The sequence below is a fragment of the Parasteatoda tepidariorum genome, chromosome 9, assembly GCF_982258835.1.
Source record: "Parasteatoda tepidariorum strain Cologne lab strain chromosome 9, Ptep-v5.0, whole genome shotgun sequence".
Lineage (NCBI taxonomy): Eukaryota > Metazoa > Arthropoda > Arachnida > Araneae > Theridiidae > Parasteatoda > Parasteatoda tepidariorum.
Window position 1 is genome coordinate 96210564 of NC_141763.1, and position 18519 is coordinate 96229082.

General features: G+C 32.2%; 2 protein-coding genes across 8 annotated transcripts in view; one reads left to right on the forward strand and one right to left on the reverse strand.

Moving 5' to 3' along the window:
* The window catches only part of LOC107447799 (uncharacterized), a 61142-nt gene that overhangs the window by 27441 nt on the left and 15182 nt on the right, over positions 1 to 18519 (reverse strand). For 3 of the 4 annotated variants that reach the window (XM_016062827.4, XM_087152436.1, XM_087152435.1), the window contains exon 5: positions 18132 to 18256. The exons of the other annotated variant lie outside the window; for it this stretch is intronic. In XM_016062827.4, coding sequence (XP_015918313.3) covers positions 18159 to 18256 — 98 coding nt within the window. In that variant the 3' untranslated portion in view covers positions 18132 to 18158. Of the gene's footprint in view, positions 1 to 18131; positions 18257 to 18519 lie in introns of those variants that run through there. 4 annotated transcript variants of the gene reach the window in all.
* Positions 1272 to 16114, forward strand: LOC107447700 (uncharacterized). Of its 4 annotated transcripts, none has more exons than XM_087152438.1 (2): positions 1272 to 1396; positions 15514 to 16114. In XM_087152438.1, the coding sequence occupies exons 1-2, from the start codon at positions 1367 to 1369 to the stop codon at positions 15937 to 15939; spliced, it is 456 nt and encodes a 151-aa protein (XP_087008564.1). In that variant the 5' UTR covers positions 1272 to 1366; the 3' UTR covers positions 15940 to 16114. The 4 variants fall into 4 exon arrangements, 1 of the variants encoding a protein (XP_087008564.1); XR_006226346.2 differs by lacking the exon at positions 1272 to 1396 and adding an exon at positions 1448 to 1587; XR_006226347.3 differs by lacking the exon at positions 1272 to 1396 and adding an exon at positions 1530 to 1663 and having other exon boundaries at positions 15514 to 15955.

Genomic DNA, 18519 nt, shown 5'->3' on the forward strand with positions numbered 1-18519 from the left:
TTGTCTGGACCAATTGGAGAGGACCGCTGTCAGCGCCACCGCCTGCAAACTAAGGCAGAAAAACCATTTTTTCTCTCACTCTGCCCTTTTCTAGCATCTACTGGAGTCGTCGATCCTTGGAGGTGTGGTCGCTAGCGACTACCCGATATTAAGCATGCTGTCCCGATAAGTTTATATTTTTCTTTTATTTTTCTTTTTAGCTGCAGCTAAATTAATTTTAATCTATAAATGAAACTAAAATTTAATTGTTAATATTAAGCTAAAGTTAGTGCCAATCATGTATTCTAAAACACTGCTATTAAAGCCATGTGCAATTGTGAAGTTCATTTAAATGTTTTATAATCAAGATGATTTTGTTTTTCTAAAATGAATAAACTTAATGATTTATTTCTTAAACGGATTTTGTTTTATTTTTAACTAAATACTCTTATTTTTCAGCTTAACTTTTCTCATTAGTTGTAATCACGTTTGAATTGCATTCCTTTATGTTGTATCATTATTAGTACAACACTATACGATCAATTATTTTAGTGCGGCCTTTTCGTTAAATTCTTTTTTTCATTTAAACCGATACAACATACTGAAATGTTGTTGTTAATTTACGTCGCACTAGAGCTGCACAATGGGCTATTGGCGACGGTCTGGGAAACATCCCGGAGGATGATCCGAAGACATGCCATCACAATTTTGATCCTCTGCGGAGGGGATGGCACTCCCGCTTCGGTAGCCCGACGACCTGCGCGCGAAGTCGAGCACTTTACGGTAGCACAGTTTAACGAGGACCAATACCGCACACCCTCGGTCCCTACGCAGAGTGATCCAAGTGGTCACCCACCCGCACACTGACAACAGCCAGTGATGCTTGACTTCGGTGATCTGCTGGGAACCGTGTCTTAACGATCAGTCCACTGCGGGACTCGGAATTACGTACATTTGCAAGCAGCTTGTGTGCTCAATTTAGGCTTATAAACCTTTGTCAAATGGAAGAACGGATAACCCAATACAGAGAAGGACAGCCAAGAAGATACATTTAAGGTAACAGCGGGATTCGAACCCGCTTCATCCACGTTTATGCTTAAAGAGGAGTAGGACAATTTGTTTTTCCCACCAGAATTTTGTTTTTTTAACATAAACTTGCTCTTTTTTGCTAAAGTCGAAATTTAAAAAAAGGAATTGGTTGCCATAAAACTATCAAGATTTATAAAAATTGGTGTTTTTTTTATCTCATTTAGCCGAAGCAGAAAAAAAAACGGTTTTGATAGGATTATAAGTTATGTGTCGATCGACTGAAATGTGTTGGGAGTTTTGCAGATAGCCTGATATATTTGAAAATGGCAATGTTAGACATAAAAAGAAACAAAATTAAATGCCGAGAATGTCAAATAGCTGCATTCAAGTACGCACCTGATTTTTTTTTAATTACAACAGCAATTTGTGCGGCCCCCGAGTTTGCATATAAACCTCAGTGTTCACAAAAACTGTCCTCGGCAGTAGTGAAATCGAAGTGAGTGTCCTACTTCTGTTGTGAAAAGGTTTTTAAAAAATATATGATTTACTACCCCTGGTGATGTTGCTGAGCTACTTAAGGTGAGTCAGTCTTCATATTTGTTTCTATAGAAATTGTAGACCACGGGGTAAGGCCGTTCCAAGCTAATTTTCAAGTGTAAGTAAAAATATTTTTGCCACCCTCCACCATTAAAAATAATAAATATGTACAGAGTATAAAAAATGCTGCTTATAATTTTAAAAATAAGTCAAAAACTGCAGTTTTTAAAAAAATGCTGTACAAACTAATTATATAATGTACTTTATTCTGAGTTCTGCAGAGCGAAATAATGAAATTATTGAGCTCTGTAGTAATTACAAAGATATAAATACGTTCAGAATGCTTGATGATCGGATCTTCAAGTTCTTTTTTTTTGTGTATATATAAAAAAGGCAATGAACATCTGATCCAATTTTGAGTTTTCGACCACCAATGCTTAACTCTGTAGTCTTGTAATTTTGAGCTCAACCCAGAAGACAAAGGAGCTATTGGATTAAGCATCGGAAGAAACTAGCCTTTTTGGAGAACTTTGTGATGGAACTAACCCGCATTTGCGTTACGTGAAGATAAAAACCGCGGAAACTTTTTTACGGTTAGCCCGACAGCAAGGGGACTCTAACCCATGATCCGTCTACCACTACCGGGGATTTCTTACGTCAGTACTGTGGTCGGTGTGATCCTGATGTAGAATTGATATCGTGAGCTATCGCTGGGATTCAAACCTGGGTCAACTCATTTGAAGGTGACCGCTTAATGTTAATTTGAATTCCTATGTCGTAGAGTTTATTCTCAAAACCTTGTTATGTCGAATTTTTTCGAAAAAATCACAAAGTCAGTTTATTGTAAACCAATTCTTTTCTCTTTTATGCATAATTATTTTTGTTTACTTTTAAAAATAAAATGATTATTGTTATATTTAGACTTATATTCAACTATCATTAAATTCATATTTAATAGTAGTTATTCGTATGTTTCATGACTCTACTTTTTTGAGTCATATTTTAGAATATATTTTTCTACTTTTTAGTTCTGACCTTGTTATCTCGAAAACTAGCTATCTCGAACTATCTTTTAACAATCTTTTTTTAACGCCCCTTAACTTTGAAATATCGAGAGTATACTGTAATTCAGTATTATTATTCAGTTCATTTGCAAAATTTATTTGAAATTTCAACATTTCTATAAGAAACTAAATATTTTTGGATTCATTTTTAAAAACTTCAATTAACTGAATGAATATCCTTTTCTTTAAAATTGAATTTGTTGCTACACATTATAGAATCCCTTTAGTTAGTCCTTAACAGCGTTATTTATAACATACTTAACTGGAAACAAATGCATTCATCCGTAGTTTGTTCTATAATTCATAAATGCAGAGTTCGACAGTTATTTTGCATTGAAATATTCTTTTCCCTATAATTTCAATTTCTTTTAATATTTTTTCCTTTATATATATATATATATATATATATATATATATATATATATATAGAGAGAGAGAGAGAGAGAGAGAGAGATAGGAACATGGTATCAATAAATTTATTGTATAAATTAGTTTTAAATAAGAACTCAAAAATTATTTATTCGAAATGTTTCATAACAAGTGTTTAGTTCGCCGAATATGTCTAGTTTATGTATAAAATTGGTATACTCAAATTGTGATTCCATTTTAAATTTTTAAAAGAAAAATTGGCCGATCAGTATCGCCCACAAACGCTGTGCAAAGCGTGGAGGTAGCTTTTCCGAATCCCGCTGTTATCCTGGATGTATCTTCCTGCTGTAATTCTCTGTATTGTGCTATCTGTCCTTCTATTTGCCAAAGGTTTATAAGCCTAAATTGAACATACAATAAATAACGAAAGAAAATTTTAACAGGTTTATTCTGTTATAATTAAGCTTGAAGAACATTTTCGAAACGATATCATACTATAAGTAAGAGTTTCATTATCGTTTGCGTGAATTTTCTTCTGACATTTCCATCCGCTTTCTATATAAATTTGAAAAAAAAAATAAGTCAAATTTAATGGTGCAAAAGTTAAGATTGGTGGTTTATGTCATATTACATGGCAGTTAAAATAAAATTTTTAAAAAAATGAGCATTAATTTTCGAAAAAATGTAATTCCAACAGATAATATGCAATTTCAATAGACAATTAATAGTAATCCAATAAGCAATATTTAATTCAAATAAACAATAAATAACAAAAGAAAATTTTAACTGGTTTATTTTGTTATAATTAAGTTTGGAGAACATTTTCAAAACGATATCGCACTACAAGTAAGCATTTTATTATCGTTTGCGTAAATTTTTTTCTGACATTTCCATTCCCTTTCTATATAAAATTGAAAAAAAGGAAGTCAAATTTAATCGTGCAAAAGTTAAGATAGGTGGTTTATGTCATATTACATTGCAGTTGGGTATAATATAGCCTACGTCACAGGTTGTGTTGTTCCTACTAAATTTAACCCATGAACGGTATTTTCTGCGAGCCTAACTTCAAGCCACAAATAAACAAACGAAGTGTTCGATCGTTTAAATAGCTGCTCGCCAGATTTTATTGCATTATAAAGAAAAGTTATTGAAACTAAACTCAACTAAATAAACAACAACAACTAAAACAAATAACAACAACTACTAATAACAATAACTAAATAAACAACAACTAAATTCCATTCGTTTAGCATTGCGTCATATGTTGTTTCTACTAAATCGAAGTAGTTGTGTTTTTTTCATATTATACCCAGTTAAGATAAAAATTTTAAAAAAATTAGCATTAATTTTCAAAAAAAAGTATTAGCAGTTTTTTTAATAACTTGTACTGAGGTTTAAAGACCTAATTTGCCTTAAGTTGTTGACATTATATTTTATTAAAAATATCTTATTAAAGGTATAAAATGATCGAATTTTTTATTACAATGTCAAACTAAGGTTTTCTATATCTATATTGTTGAAAATAATACTAGTATTAGTCCTTATTTTACACAAATTATGCCTAGGCTTCTTTAAAATTCGCGATCGCAACGAACTATAGGGGGCGTTGTTGTGTGAGCCGCTTACCTGCGATTTCTATATGAACCGTCATTCAGTTACTCTGGAGACGTCGTTAACGTAGCGTGTAGCATTGCAACGTTCCTTCTTTATTGTGGCTAATTAAATTTAAAAAAGAAAAATGCTTGATATTCTTTCTTCTGCAAACGAAAACTAAATGGTATCTCTTTTTATTAGAGAAGGAATATCCAAAACGCATCGGAAAAATATTTGTACATTAACAGAAAAAATATGTATATTTCTTATAAGAGTTAAAACCTAATTTCCCGAGAAATAGTATTACTAAATTTAATGATATAACATGAAAGGCCCATTTAAACTTTACATTCTATAGTTTTAAGAATCATATTACTTCAAAAATTAAAATGAACAAAAAGTATACATAAGCCTCATAATTTTATGAAATTTAATTTTGTAAGCAAAGTTTTTTGACAACAATTTTTATCAAAAAATTTCAAGTTTCAATAAAAATCATTATTTAGAAACTAAGAAACGTAAAATAAAGAATGCTGACGAAACAAAAACAAAAAAAAACAATTCTTTTTTGTCGCCATTTTTAGTGCTACGAAAATTCGTCTTTGGGATTTGCCAAAAACAAAACAAGAAGCAATTTTATTTTTTCAGGAGGGAAATATTTTACCGAAAAAACGAAAATGTACCAATTCCCACAACATAAAACTTTATCTTGGTAAACGTACGTTTTGGAAATGTTATTTCATTTGGAATCTTATTTATCAGAGTTCATATGGCGATATGATTGTTTTGAATCTATGCTAAACTCTATATCGGCTCATTTTCCACCGAAATCCGATTGACTATTTTGATTTTAAATAAAGTGTTTTATTTCATGAATTGTCGCAAAAATTTTAAGTGTAGATTGGCGGCACTTAAAAACCGCCAAATCTGTAGCGGCGGTAGCGTTAATAAGTAAGTACCGAATTTTTATTCCATACTTTTCTGAATCATATTACTTCAAACATTGGAATATACAAGAAGTATACATAAACACATAATGTTATACCATTTAATTTTTCAGAAAAAGTATTTTGAGAACAATTTTTATCAAAAAATTATAAACTAAAAAACGGAAAATAAAGAATTCTTAGGATAAAAAAACGATTTTAAGAATTCTTTACATTGAAATAAAAACTTTCATATTGTTTCTTTTTTTATTATTCTTATAGTTCTTAACCAGACGTAAAAAACCATTCTGTAGAGAACCAACATCAAATGAAAAAAAAAATATTTACAAGCAAATTTTTTATTGTAAAAATCATTGCACTTACCTGATTTATAATTCCCGGAGAATTCCAAAATGATAAGTTCCTTGTTTGAAAACTTTATTCTCAAATAATATATGCATAGTTTATCCCTTCATTACTTTTAGATAACATACTACACAGTAAAATTTTATAATTGATATGAATTTGAATATGTAGCTAAAAACAGAATAGCTGAATTCTAGTTGAAATTATTCCTTCAAAACAAAATAATAATTACCAAGAAAACGATTCAAATTTATTAATAATCAGCACAAATGAATCTATTTCAAGTAGTTCGGATGATTCTTTATTGTTGTTTTACGAATAATAGATACAGAAATATATACTGTTCTATAAAGAAGAACAATATTCTATAACTACATATTATACAGTTCTGTGCATATTCTGAATTCTTATTTATTCATTGGAATGACGAAAGCAATGCTGATTTCACTTTAATTTGTAATGAATTGAAGACAGAAAAAATTATTTTACCGTAATGCACACAATCTGTAACAGCAAGTTATCATGAAATTGGAAGTTATGTTGTTGGTAATAGAAAGGTAAAAATTATCCAGAAATTGTTCTTCAAATGCTTGGCGTGTTCTGCTTCAATGTTTGGCATGTTCTGATTAGTTTTTTCAAGAAGTTCTACCTTTTCCTTAGGGAAATTTTGCTTCTTATTTGCTGCTAATGAAATGGCGTCCGTCGTTGCCAATGGTTTTGTGGGAACTAATGTCCGATATTTTCAGTCTCCCGCTAGATGGCGTACTCGAGCGTTGCGATCGCGAATTGCATCTAGTAAATAAATCATGATATTCGCGATCGCAACGTACTATAGGAGGCGTTGTTGTGTAGTTGAAATTTATCATTCAAAATGAAAAAATACTTTTCAAGAAAACGATAAAAATGTATTAATTATCAACACAAATGATACTATTTCAAGAAATTCGGATGATTCTTTTCTGTTGTTTTTCGAATTATATAGATACAGAAATATATACTATTCTATAGAGAAGAATATTCTATAACTGTTACCGTCCTTTACGTTCTGAAATCACATTTATTCATTGGAATGAAATAAGCAATGTTGATTTCACTCCAATTTGTAATGAATTGAAAACAAAAAAAATATATTTTACCGTATTACATACATCTGTAATTTTGCTTTTTATTTGCTTCTAAAATATGGCGTCGTACTCTGCTAATGATTCTGATAAAACTTAAAACTAAATGAAAACTTTAAAAAAAATTAAAAAAATGGTGCATGGAGTCCCTCCGCGCGGAAGAAGTTAAACTTCGCAACCTGCGACGTTAATTGTAGGAGAATCAGCAGTCGTAGAAGGATCACTAGTTCTATTCAACGACACTTTTTCCTGTTCCACTCGCTTCCGTGCTCTGTAATCACGGTGATATTGTTCATTTTTCCCTCGTGGACCTCTTGGACCAGTGGAAGTGCTTGTGGTTGCCTCATCGTCTCGCCCTGGAAAATGTATTTGTATTAATAATGGGGGAAAATATACTTGAGGGTGCCCCTTGGCGAAATTGGCGACTTATGTTTGGCGTTATTCCTGTTTGAGCGGGACATCGTGGTAACAGGAATGGCGGCCAAAACATAATGATATTTCAATAAAACATTGGAAAATTTCAACAAAACATCGGCAAAACTTGCAATGAACCCAATATAAGCAAAATTAATAAACCCAATAAAAGGGATTTTGAATCGAAGCAAAAATTAATGGAGTAGGAGCCGAAGGAAAAGGAAAAAAACAACTCACTTCTTTATTAAGCTTGAATATTCTCAGATTTAGGTGCACAGAATTATCTAATAACAGTTAGATACTGTCTAAACTTATCATGAATAGAATCTGTGCACCTCCATCGACAAATAAATTAGACGAAATACGAATCGAAAACGGCGTCTGCACTAGCGGTGACATTTTTTTCTTAAATCCTTTTTTATGACTGCCCACATACCTTCGATCTTATAGACCAGATTCAAAAGTAATCTTACCAGCCGGTATCCAACGTAGAACTAACGGACCTCTGAAATTACATGTACCGTTGAACATTTAAAAATAACGTTAAAATCTAAACCAATGAGAATCACGATTGGGTTTCAACATCGCCCAACTTGGCGATCAACCGCAATCACAACTTGGCGAGAATCAAGGGGCACCCTCAAGTATAGTCTACCCTAATAATGTATGTGAATGCGTCATAATGTAATTTCAGAACCTAACAATCAATTGATATTCACAAGAGACGTACCTTGACATAACCTTAAATCCGTCGCATTGTCCGTGTGATTGTTTTCACTCATTTTTTACAATTTTTATCCACTAAATTTGAAAATAAAAAATGCTACCCTATTAAATTATATGTGTATCAAAACAAACTAAAAAAATATTTAAAGAAAAACAATACTTTTATGATTTTTATTATTTTTATGCTAGTGAGAACCAAAACAATATCGAAATGAATGAGGGAAAACTGAATCCTACCACGTGATTTCCCGGCCAATAAAAATGTATCGTTAAACTATTAACGCAACCTTGTTGGAAGTTGCATAAGAAGTATAACTTCAATAAAAGCCTGAAAATAACCTATACGCTAGAGGGAGTAGTTAAGCGTTGCGAACTAATAAAAGTTATTAATAAAATTTGTCGTCTGGTTAAAAATAAGTACGATTTTTCAGTTTTGTAGTTTATTAGTAAAATGGTTTTTAAGCTGACAATGGCAACAAATCGATTTGGCAAACGAAATTTAAAATCTGAAAAACTTCAAGCATATGTTAATAGTTTGAAAAACTTAGTCTTTAGAAAAGCACTATTTAAATGTAAGTTAATTTTACTTATAAATTTTTCATCTTAATTATTATTGTTATTTTTATATGAAGGATAGATAGCATATAAACGCATTATTTTTTCCACTAAATGTATGACAAATAGTAGTCATTATGTATAAATTATGTTCCAAAAAGAGTATTAAGGTAATGGATGAAAAAATATTAAATAGTTATCACGATGGTTATCAACGAAATTTCTTTACTTGTTTATGCAAAGAAGCATAATTTATAATAATTCATTGACTGCAGTTTTTAAATTAATTATTTGGTACTATTCCTTTTTGAGGGGCCATAAAAAAAGTGCCAAAATATTATTGAAATCGATGTTTAATTAATTGAAGTTATAGGAAGAACTCTTGGCATTGTGGTTATATATAGCAGATACTGTGTTGATAGGAACTTAACATGCTATAAAATAAGTGTTTAAAATGGTAGATACTGTGAGAATAGGTTATGGCTCCTCTTTGCGAATTATTACCATTTAAATAACTATGAGATTTATTATTGCGTGGTGATTCATAGCTTATTGTTATGTATACATGTGCATTTATGTGTTTTACATTATGTTATATTCTTGTATTTCGGCGTATTTGATCCATAGTCTTACAATTTTAAAATCAACCTAAGAAAAGGAACACCTGGTTCAAGCAGTTGGACAGCCTTGTACTCGTGGAAGACTTTTCGAATTGAAGACTTGCATTTGCATTACATGGAAGGAAAAAACACCAAAACCTCCCACAATTAGCTTATTGTAAGGGCTATTACCCCTAACCTATTATCCGTTAACAAGCGTGTTTTTTTTTTTTTTTTTTTTTAGGCCGCGCTATGGTTGGTGCTAGCCGTGAGTATAGTCGTACATTGCAATTTAAAACGAATATAGCGATTACAAACAGCTATAACTATTTAATGAAAAGAAATTATCGATTAAATTATCATGGAATGCAGATGGAACTTCAAAATTTCTTTACGTAAGGCGCAGTGAAGCGGAATCCTGCTCATGCGCTAGTTCATTAGTGAAAATGGCGAGTCCCGTGCAGAAAGCATTCTGCGTGTTAGAATTTAGCAATTGTCATCCTGTTATCACAGTGGAGAGAAGATTTCGTCAGCTTTACAATCAAGAACCTCCAAATGGGAACAACGTAAGCAGATGGCATAGGATGTTTGTGCAAAGGGAAAAGTAGCGGAAGGCCACGTGTTTCAGCGGAAAACGTTGAAAGAATTCGCCTCACATATTAACGAAGCCCACGAAAATCGACGTAAAAAGGAAGTAGCCACAAACAACGATATGGCGTGTTCTCAGACAGAGGCTGCAACTGAGACCGTACAGAATTCAACGTGTGCAGCAATTGAAGCAGGAAGACTTCGGCAACCGTATGAATTACGCTACGTTTAATCTGAGAAGCATGGAGGATGAAACAATGGCCAATCGTCTCATTTTTAGCGATGAAGCAAAGTTCCACATAAGTGGTAAGGTTAACATGCACACATGGACCGATCAAGACAAATTCAGACCCAAGGCCCACCAAATTTTCCGGGCCCCTTACAAAATACTTCGAAATTAAATTACTGAAGAGTAGTCCTAATAATGAAAAAGAATCTATTGAACTGCATGATTCAAGAGAAACATTCTAAGAAATTTTGAAAGCAGACTATTGAAGATAATTTTTCTAAGATAAAGTTTTATGTATTAACGCAAAACATAAAACAACAAAGCAATCTTGTGTAAAAATAAAAATAGTTTGGTGACCACAAACAATTGAAATCAGTGATTTTTGCTAAAAGTCACTGATCAGCTGAATTATTTTTTATTGTAAGTTGTAATTATTATTATTTTTCTTTTTTTAGTACTTAAACCAACACAAAGCTAGCCGACTTTTTATTAGATTTAAGGATAAGTTCATCATGTATGCTAAGATATTAAAGTTATTAATTATAATTTTTACTAAAAAATATCCAAAAGAGGAAAAATTATAGCTACTCATAGAAAATTAAAAACACGTTTAAATAATAATTCATATAAATATAACACTTTTAAAAGAATTAAAATTCATATTCAGTGCATTCAATTTAGCCGTTGATGTAAAAATTGCACCAATTCAACATCAGCTGTACTTTCGAATTTGATTAGTGCAATGTTTACACGAGTTTGGTTTATCACAGTATAAAGAAAATTTGAAATTAAAAAGAGGCATTTTTTGAGAAAAACTGGGTTTTTTTTTTCAGTATTTAAAAAGATAGTAATATTGTGAACTTTTTACTAATTTTTGAGGCCTTAAGAAAGTATGGGCCCTAGGCCCGTGCCTATTGGGCCTAGGTGATAATCAGGCCCTGCATGCACAGCTGTCGAATATGCGGTACGGAGAAGCCTTCCACTTTAATTGTACCTGAACGTGACTCAGTGTAAATTTTATCGATAAAGTCTTTTTCTTTCAATACTTATACCCGTTTGTAATCGCTATATTCATTTTGAATTACCTTGTATATGTATAAGAATTTTATAATTTTATTTTATAACCGTCGTTGAACAGCCGACCTACTTTCTTATGGGTTTACGACTACTAATGTTGAACTCCTTAGCCTTGCTATTTTGAACCCAATCCAGAAGACAAGGGAACTCCTGGATCGAGTATTGGGAGAAATTTGCATTCGTGGAGGATTTTTAGATGGAGCTAACCCGCATTTGCGTTGCATGGAGAGGAAGACCACGAGAACCTCCCATGGTTAGCCTGACGACAAGGGGACTCTAACCCATGATCCGTCTACCACTGAGGATATTTTACGTCAGCACTGTGGTCGGTGCAAACCGGGTGCGGAATTCGTATCGACTGGGATACGAACCCGGTTCGCCTTATCAGAAGGCGACCGCTCTATTCCCTAAACCATCGCGGCTCTGTATAAGAATTTGATTTGAACCTGTGTCATTTCTTGGCAGGTAAGTGCTCCATACCATAGGTAATCCCGGTTCCTGTATTTCTTATTAATTGCAGCGCTCTTAATATATTTTAGAATCCTTGTCAGAAATAAGGTAAAGAGCCGTGATGGCTCAGGGGAAAGAGTGTTCGCTTTCCAATGAGGTGAATAGGGTTCGAATAACATTCGATACGAATTCCGCACCCGTCTCGTTCCGACCACGGTGCTAACTTCAATTATCCTCAGTGGTAGGACAGATCATCGGTTTGAGTCCCCTTGTTGTCAGTCCAACTGTGGGTGGTTATCGTAGTTTTCCACTCCACGTAACGCAAATGCGGGTTTTGTTCCATCAAAAGTCTCCCAATGCTTGATCCAAGAGTTCCTTTGTCTTCTGGATTGGATTCAAAATGACAAGGCTATGGAGTTGAACATTGGTAATCGTAAAACCAAAATTGGATCGGCTGTTCAACAGCGGTCATAAAAGTAAATACATTTAAAGCTTTGTACATTAGATATCGCTGATTAAAATTTAGACGTAGGAAAAAATGAATAGAAGTATGACTAATCACTACTGAGAATATATAGCACAAAAGGGATAAAAATAAAAGAGAGAAAAAAGGAGAAAAATTAAAAAAACTTAATAAGTTTTATTAACTGCGCTTAAGCTCATAAAATAAGTTAAAATTTGGAGAAAACATGTAAAAAAAATAAAGATTAAGGAAAAGAAAAGAGAAAATATTATTAAAATAAAATATTATAAAAAATATTAAAACAATTTTTTATTTATTAGAAAAATGTGTTCTATTTTCGTTTCAATTTTTTTGAGAGCTCCTCACACTTTGGTATTGATATATTTTGCTTTGGCTATATTGAAACAATATTACTAACTTTTTGCGAATATAATCGTGAGAGCTGATGAAGAAATTATATATTTTCTTTATTTTGCTTTCCGGTTTTTTAGTAAGTTTTTTTTTTCAATAAATAAGAAATTGTTTAAATATTTTATTTTAATAATTTCTTCTTCTTCTCTTATCATTAATCTTTATTATTTTCCATGTTTTCTCTAAATTTTAACATGAAAAAAAGATTTTTTCTTTCAGTTCATCAATATTTATTAGCAAAAAGTAATATTTCTAGCTGTACCCTATAAACACACAGCCTCATACTCACGCAGATTCACACGAAGTAATTCACACAAATTAAAATGTTGACAAAATTGCCAAAAACTCTGAAAGCTTTGGTTTTTAAATATCTACCACTTTATTCACTATGACAGCGCTCGAATACTCCCCCCCCCCCGCTTTCCTCTCCTCAGTTGTATAGGAATGTACAGCGTGCCAAAAAAGTGGACCACCCTGAATAACTTTTGATTTAATGATCGGATCTTCAAGTTCTAGAACTTACTCTTAATGGTTCGAGTGGTGACCTCAAATATAATGATTAATAAGTACAAACGATACTTTAAGCTGCGAAATCAACCACAAAAACGTACTTTTTCTCAATAAACACATCTTTTTTTAACGGATTCAGATTTCTGACCAGCGAAAAATGTAGCAGGCAGCAATAATCTGGAAAATATGGTTCCCGCAGATTGGTCAGGAGAATGATGGTTAACATTAAAGGGTCCATAGTTTGGACCCTTAATGCTAATTTTACATTTTGCGTGTTTCGCTACAACTGGAGAACTTTTTAAGAGAATTGAAGAATTTTTGCGCACAATTATAAAATGTAATTATTCAAAGATAAGTCCATGAAGAAAAAATAATTTTTAAATTTTATTTATTAACTGTTAGGTCAAGTTTAGCCTATCTAAAACCAGCGCTGTCTATGCTTATTCTGAAAATGGTGGAAAACGTGAATATGGAGAAAAGCCACAGTTTTGTGAAAATAAAAAGCGTTTGTAGTCCAATTTTTTAATATTTGAAAACTTTCTCCAAAGCTGCATTACTTGGGCTCATAAAAATTTTCAAAAACTGAGAATAAGGCCGTGATTTTGATAATTTTCCTCTAGGTGGAAAAATGTCACCAAATCGGTGATTTTTAAGAAAGTTTAATAGCTTTTAAAATGTTTAAGTTATTCGCCGGTCCTAAAGCCCAGATAATTCTTCACTGCAAGATTATATATCTTGCAGTGAAAATTATCGTACATAGAATTACTTATGCTACCCGCAGAATTTGAGAAGATCAGAAGCATCTCATATGGAGATGTGATGAGTGCTCTTCATGGACAAGTTCCGCTCTTCCACATATAATCTAACAATAATGGGATAAACATCTGTAAAGAACTCTGAATAATTTGGGCATGAAAATGAACGACCCCTTCAGCAGAGGCGGAGTGATGGACAGGATCATTTCTCCTATCTACATTATCGGGAATGGGATCTTATGGTTCAGTCATATGAGAAAGAAATTCTCAGAACTATCGTCCTATATTACGTTACAGCAAGGGATATGAATTCACTTAATTATATCGTACCAAACCCTATCGTGCTCATCTATGGATGATTGACCGTGTAAAGCTAAGCACAGATGGGTTAAAATTCGTTGTTAAACTTCCCGGTTACTACTACCGACTGATTTTCATGCCTATAGGCATAAAACTATCTATACCTAAAGGCAAGCTTATAAGCTCGGAAAAGCACGCCATTCAATATTACGCGTTCTTTCAACTTACCTTTCAACGAAACAAGTAACAAATAAATTAAGAAGTCTCAGCTAGTATGGTATGATGTTACAATAAATTACAAATGGCAATATTTTGCAGAATTATAGCCAAATAAGGGATATCACTCAAAATATGGCAAACCTTACACTTTATTTATGTTGTGTTAATTTTCTTATACTTGTTTTATGCTCACGACTTGTTAGAATTTATCAATTGCAGAGAACTCGTCTGATTGGTAAAATTTCGACTAAATTAGAACAAAAGTCACAGGAATAAAACTTCCTAGAAAATTAAGATAATATGTAAAGAATGTGTGTAAAGAATGTTTACACATCGCTTCGTAAGTAAATATAAGCGAAGAGATACACCGGTTTTCTAAATTTCGTCCCGTATTAGGAATCTTGTTATTGTTCACATTCAGTCAACTATCCATGTGACAATATTCTTTCTGAAAGCCGTGGTGGCTTAGGGGATAGAGCATCCGCCTTCCAATGAGGTAAACCGGGTTCGAATCCCAGTGTTGGCTGGTCGATACGAATTCCGCTCCCTGCTCGCACCGGCCACTATACTAACGTAAAATATCCTCAGTTGTAGACGGATCATGGGTTAGAGTCCCTTTGCTGTCAGGCTGACCGGGGGAAGTTTAGTGGTTTTTATCTTCATGTAGTGCAAATGCAGGTTAATTCGATTCGTGGATAAGGATCCAGGAGTTCCCTTGTCTTCTGGATTGGGTTCAAAATTACACGGCTGCGGAGTTGAACTTTAGTAGCCAAAATCTCAAAATTTTGTCAGCTGTTCAATGACTGTTATTAAAAAAGAAAAATTCCTTTTGATGAATGGATTGGCCAGCATATGAAATCAATAGACCAGCAAACTCTGCTCCCTAGCCTCGCTCTCCCCTTCCACTTCGATTATTATGAAATCATTACACACTTTATCAAAAACTCATTTCATCTTAGAAATCACTTTTTTTTTTTGCTTGCTTCTCTGGTATGCATGATATATTCATTTTTTGTTTATTAACAAACATCGTCAATAAAATTTCTAATATCTAACATCTTGCATCAGTTACTAAAACATTTCCTCATAACCACAGTTTATATTCCATAACCATAAATACCTTGATTTCTAACATTTTGCAACTCTGTCTGCAATGATATACAATTTAAATGAATAAGTAACATTAGTTCTTATTCCATAGTACCGTTATTTTTCTTTGCTATTCTGTTTCAGATCATTGGTATTCAAACCATGGAAACCAACAGATATTTTCTGCGAAACAGGAATCACTATAACTTGAGACCTAGAAAGAAGAAAAGAAACCCCCGGGTCAGCAACATCGTGAAAAGAAGTCGTCGAAACAGAAAGAAATGTCCAGCAATCCGAGTGACCGATCTCTTGACCTCAAGGACTGACGAGTGTCCCATTTGCCTGGACATAATATTGGCGGCTCAAAATTCTCAATTATTGACATGTGGTCACAGCTTCCACAGGACATGCATTACGACTTGGTTCAGGCAGAACTTATCCTGTCCTGTATGTCGTCAGCGACCTGGTATCACTTCGTTGAAAGTATTGTTCCCCTTTGTGAAATTTTCTCAAACTTTCGCTCTGTGGCTGTGGCATACTGTTCAAAGGTCTTTGAACAGAAATACGTAAAAATAAAAAATTATTTTTATTTTCTTTTATTCTATGTTATGAAGATCATGCCAGTCAATTGATTCTGAAAAATCATATTAGTGTAAATGAATTATTGTTTGCTTTTGTTAAATAGTTTTGTTATTGTTTTTCTTAATGCCAAAAATAAAGTCTATATCATTCATAGAACAAAAAATGCGAATTAATTTTTTAAATGTTTGCATCATGCAAATTAATTTTAAGGAGTAGACAAATCACTACTGAGAAAGGCGAGTTTAGTTGTAAAATGGAAAGGGCTATTAGGAAAGACGTGAATAGATATCAGAAACGCCATGCAATTTTCTAGCAATCCAGCTGGCTTTGATACTTTTAATTACCTTCCTCAATAATAATTGGTCATATTTCGATAAATCTTTTGATTTACTCTTCCCTTTGAATAATTATTTACAAAAACCTGTCAAGCATATAATTTAGAATTTATTATTGAAAATAAATCAAAGAATACACATTTAGAGTGGTGATTACGCAACATCATATATTTTCAAGGTAAAAAAGTGGATATCATTTATTTATCTTCATTGGTAACTTTCATCAGCTTTTTTTAGAAGAGAGTCAACCTAAATTAGCGTATTTATTGGGGTGCATCGCGTCGATGCGTCGTGTGTACGATTAGTCGTGAGGATAATTTTATTCGGTTTCGATAAAATCTATCTATTTACGAAGACAAAACAAAGATTTCAACAAAGATTAACAAAATATTTAATTTGCCACAGTTCAAATATTACGAAAGCACGTAAGGGAGGACTTATGACTTTGCTCATACCCTTCCACCCCCTTGTTACATACAAGGGGGGGGGATATGAAAGATAGCGCAAGATACTAAAATCTGATTTTAATTTTTTTTAAGGCAAAAAAAATGTAGGGCTAGTTAATGACGTCTAGCATAATTTATTGAAAAAAAGATGTACACTGCACCGAAAAAAAAAAAAAGAAGAAAAAATCTGACCACCCTGAATAATTTTTGATCTATTGAACGGATATTCATGTTTGAGGGTGAGACTTCAAGTATCTTAATTAGTGCAGACGATATTTTAAGTCACAAAAATCAGACTGAAAAAATAGTTCCTGAGAAATCTAATTTTAAGTATCTGACTTTTTCGAAATTCATTTACTCAGGAACTATTCGACCGATTTCTCTCAGATTTTGTATTTTTCCATGTAAAATTACATAATTTAAAATGGTGTCAAAACTTGCATACTTTGCAATTCAAAATTTTTTCAACCATTATTGAATAAAAAATTATAAATATTTACTAAAAGTTATTTTTGGCATGGAATTATCTTTGGATTTATCAACGAATTTTATAATTGTGTGCAAAAACTTTTCAATTCGCTTAAGAAGTTCTCGAGATATAGAGAAATACCCAAAAATTAAAATCAACGTCACGGGTTCTAAACTTAGGAGCACTTTTCTGACCAAACTATTTGGACCATATTTCCCAGATTGCAGCAACCTCCTATATTCTGGATGTCATTTGTTTAAAAATAATTTTGTAATAATAATTTTTTCATTAATTTTAAAAAATATAATTAATTAAAAAGTAATAAGAAAAAAATTATATTTGTAAGGAAAGCAAATTTTTGCATTGCAAGATGATTCCATCCTTATTCGAAATTGCGTTGTTTAAAGCTACTATTTCAAATAGAAATAGTTGTTCGGATTTTAATTTTTTTTCTTGGTTAGTTTATTATCAAAATTTCACAAAACGTTTTATTATCATTTATAAACTATTTCGTAGTATTCGTTTAATTACCTAAAGCCTTAGGCCACAGCGTCATATAAAAATAAAACATTAGTAGAATATTAATGATAATAAAGTGTAAATTTCAGAATATTGAACTACATTAATGGCTTTATATGAATTTTTAAATGAATGTAGGCTAAACGGGAAAAGTTGCCCCGGCCCCTTGAGGACGTCCCGCACAGGTTAAATTGCAAATTTCACTATATTGAACTACGCTAATGGTGGACAGGTTTGTTGATAAAATTCTTCTAATTTTAAGTTACTATATATTCAATTTACTGTTACAAATATGCATAAATAATTCTCTCAAATGTTGAAAGAATTATTATTGTTTATAAAACATGCAAGTATATAGTTAATGAATTTTTCAACAGATAAAGCTCAGACTAAAGGGGGAAAAAAGGCCAGTTTTGTTTTATTTCATAAATTTTATTATTATCTTTTATTATTCGGCAATTGTTTTCTTTTAGCCTTCTGCAACCTGTTATCTAGTTGTATTCTTTCCGTCGCAATATTCATGTTTCCATTTATTTCTGAAAAAGATAATAAAAACGATTTCAGTATTAAGATCTTAAATATTTCGTAATATTTCATTTAAAGAAAGTATAGTTTTCTTAGAAAAATAGAAGTTAAGAAAACAATGAATATTTCAGCTTCGATAGATATATTGTTTTTTTGATTTCTACTTTTTCTAACAAAACAATATTGTCTTTAATATTGCAGTTTCATAACTATATTTTTAAATATTCAATGGGAGAATGATGCAATGAATAAGGAACATAGCAATGGGAGAAGA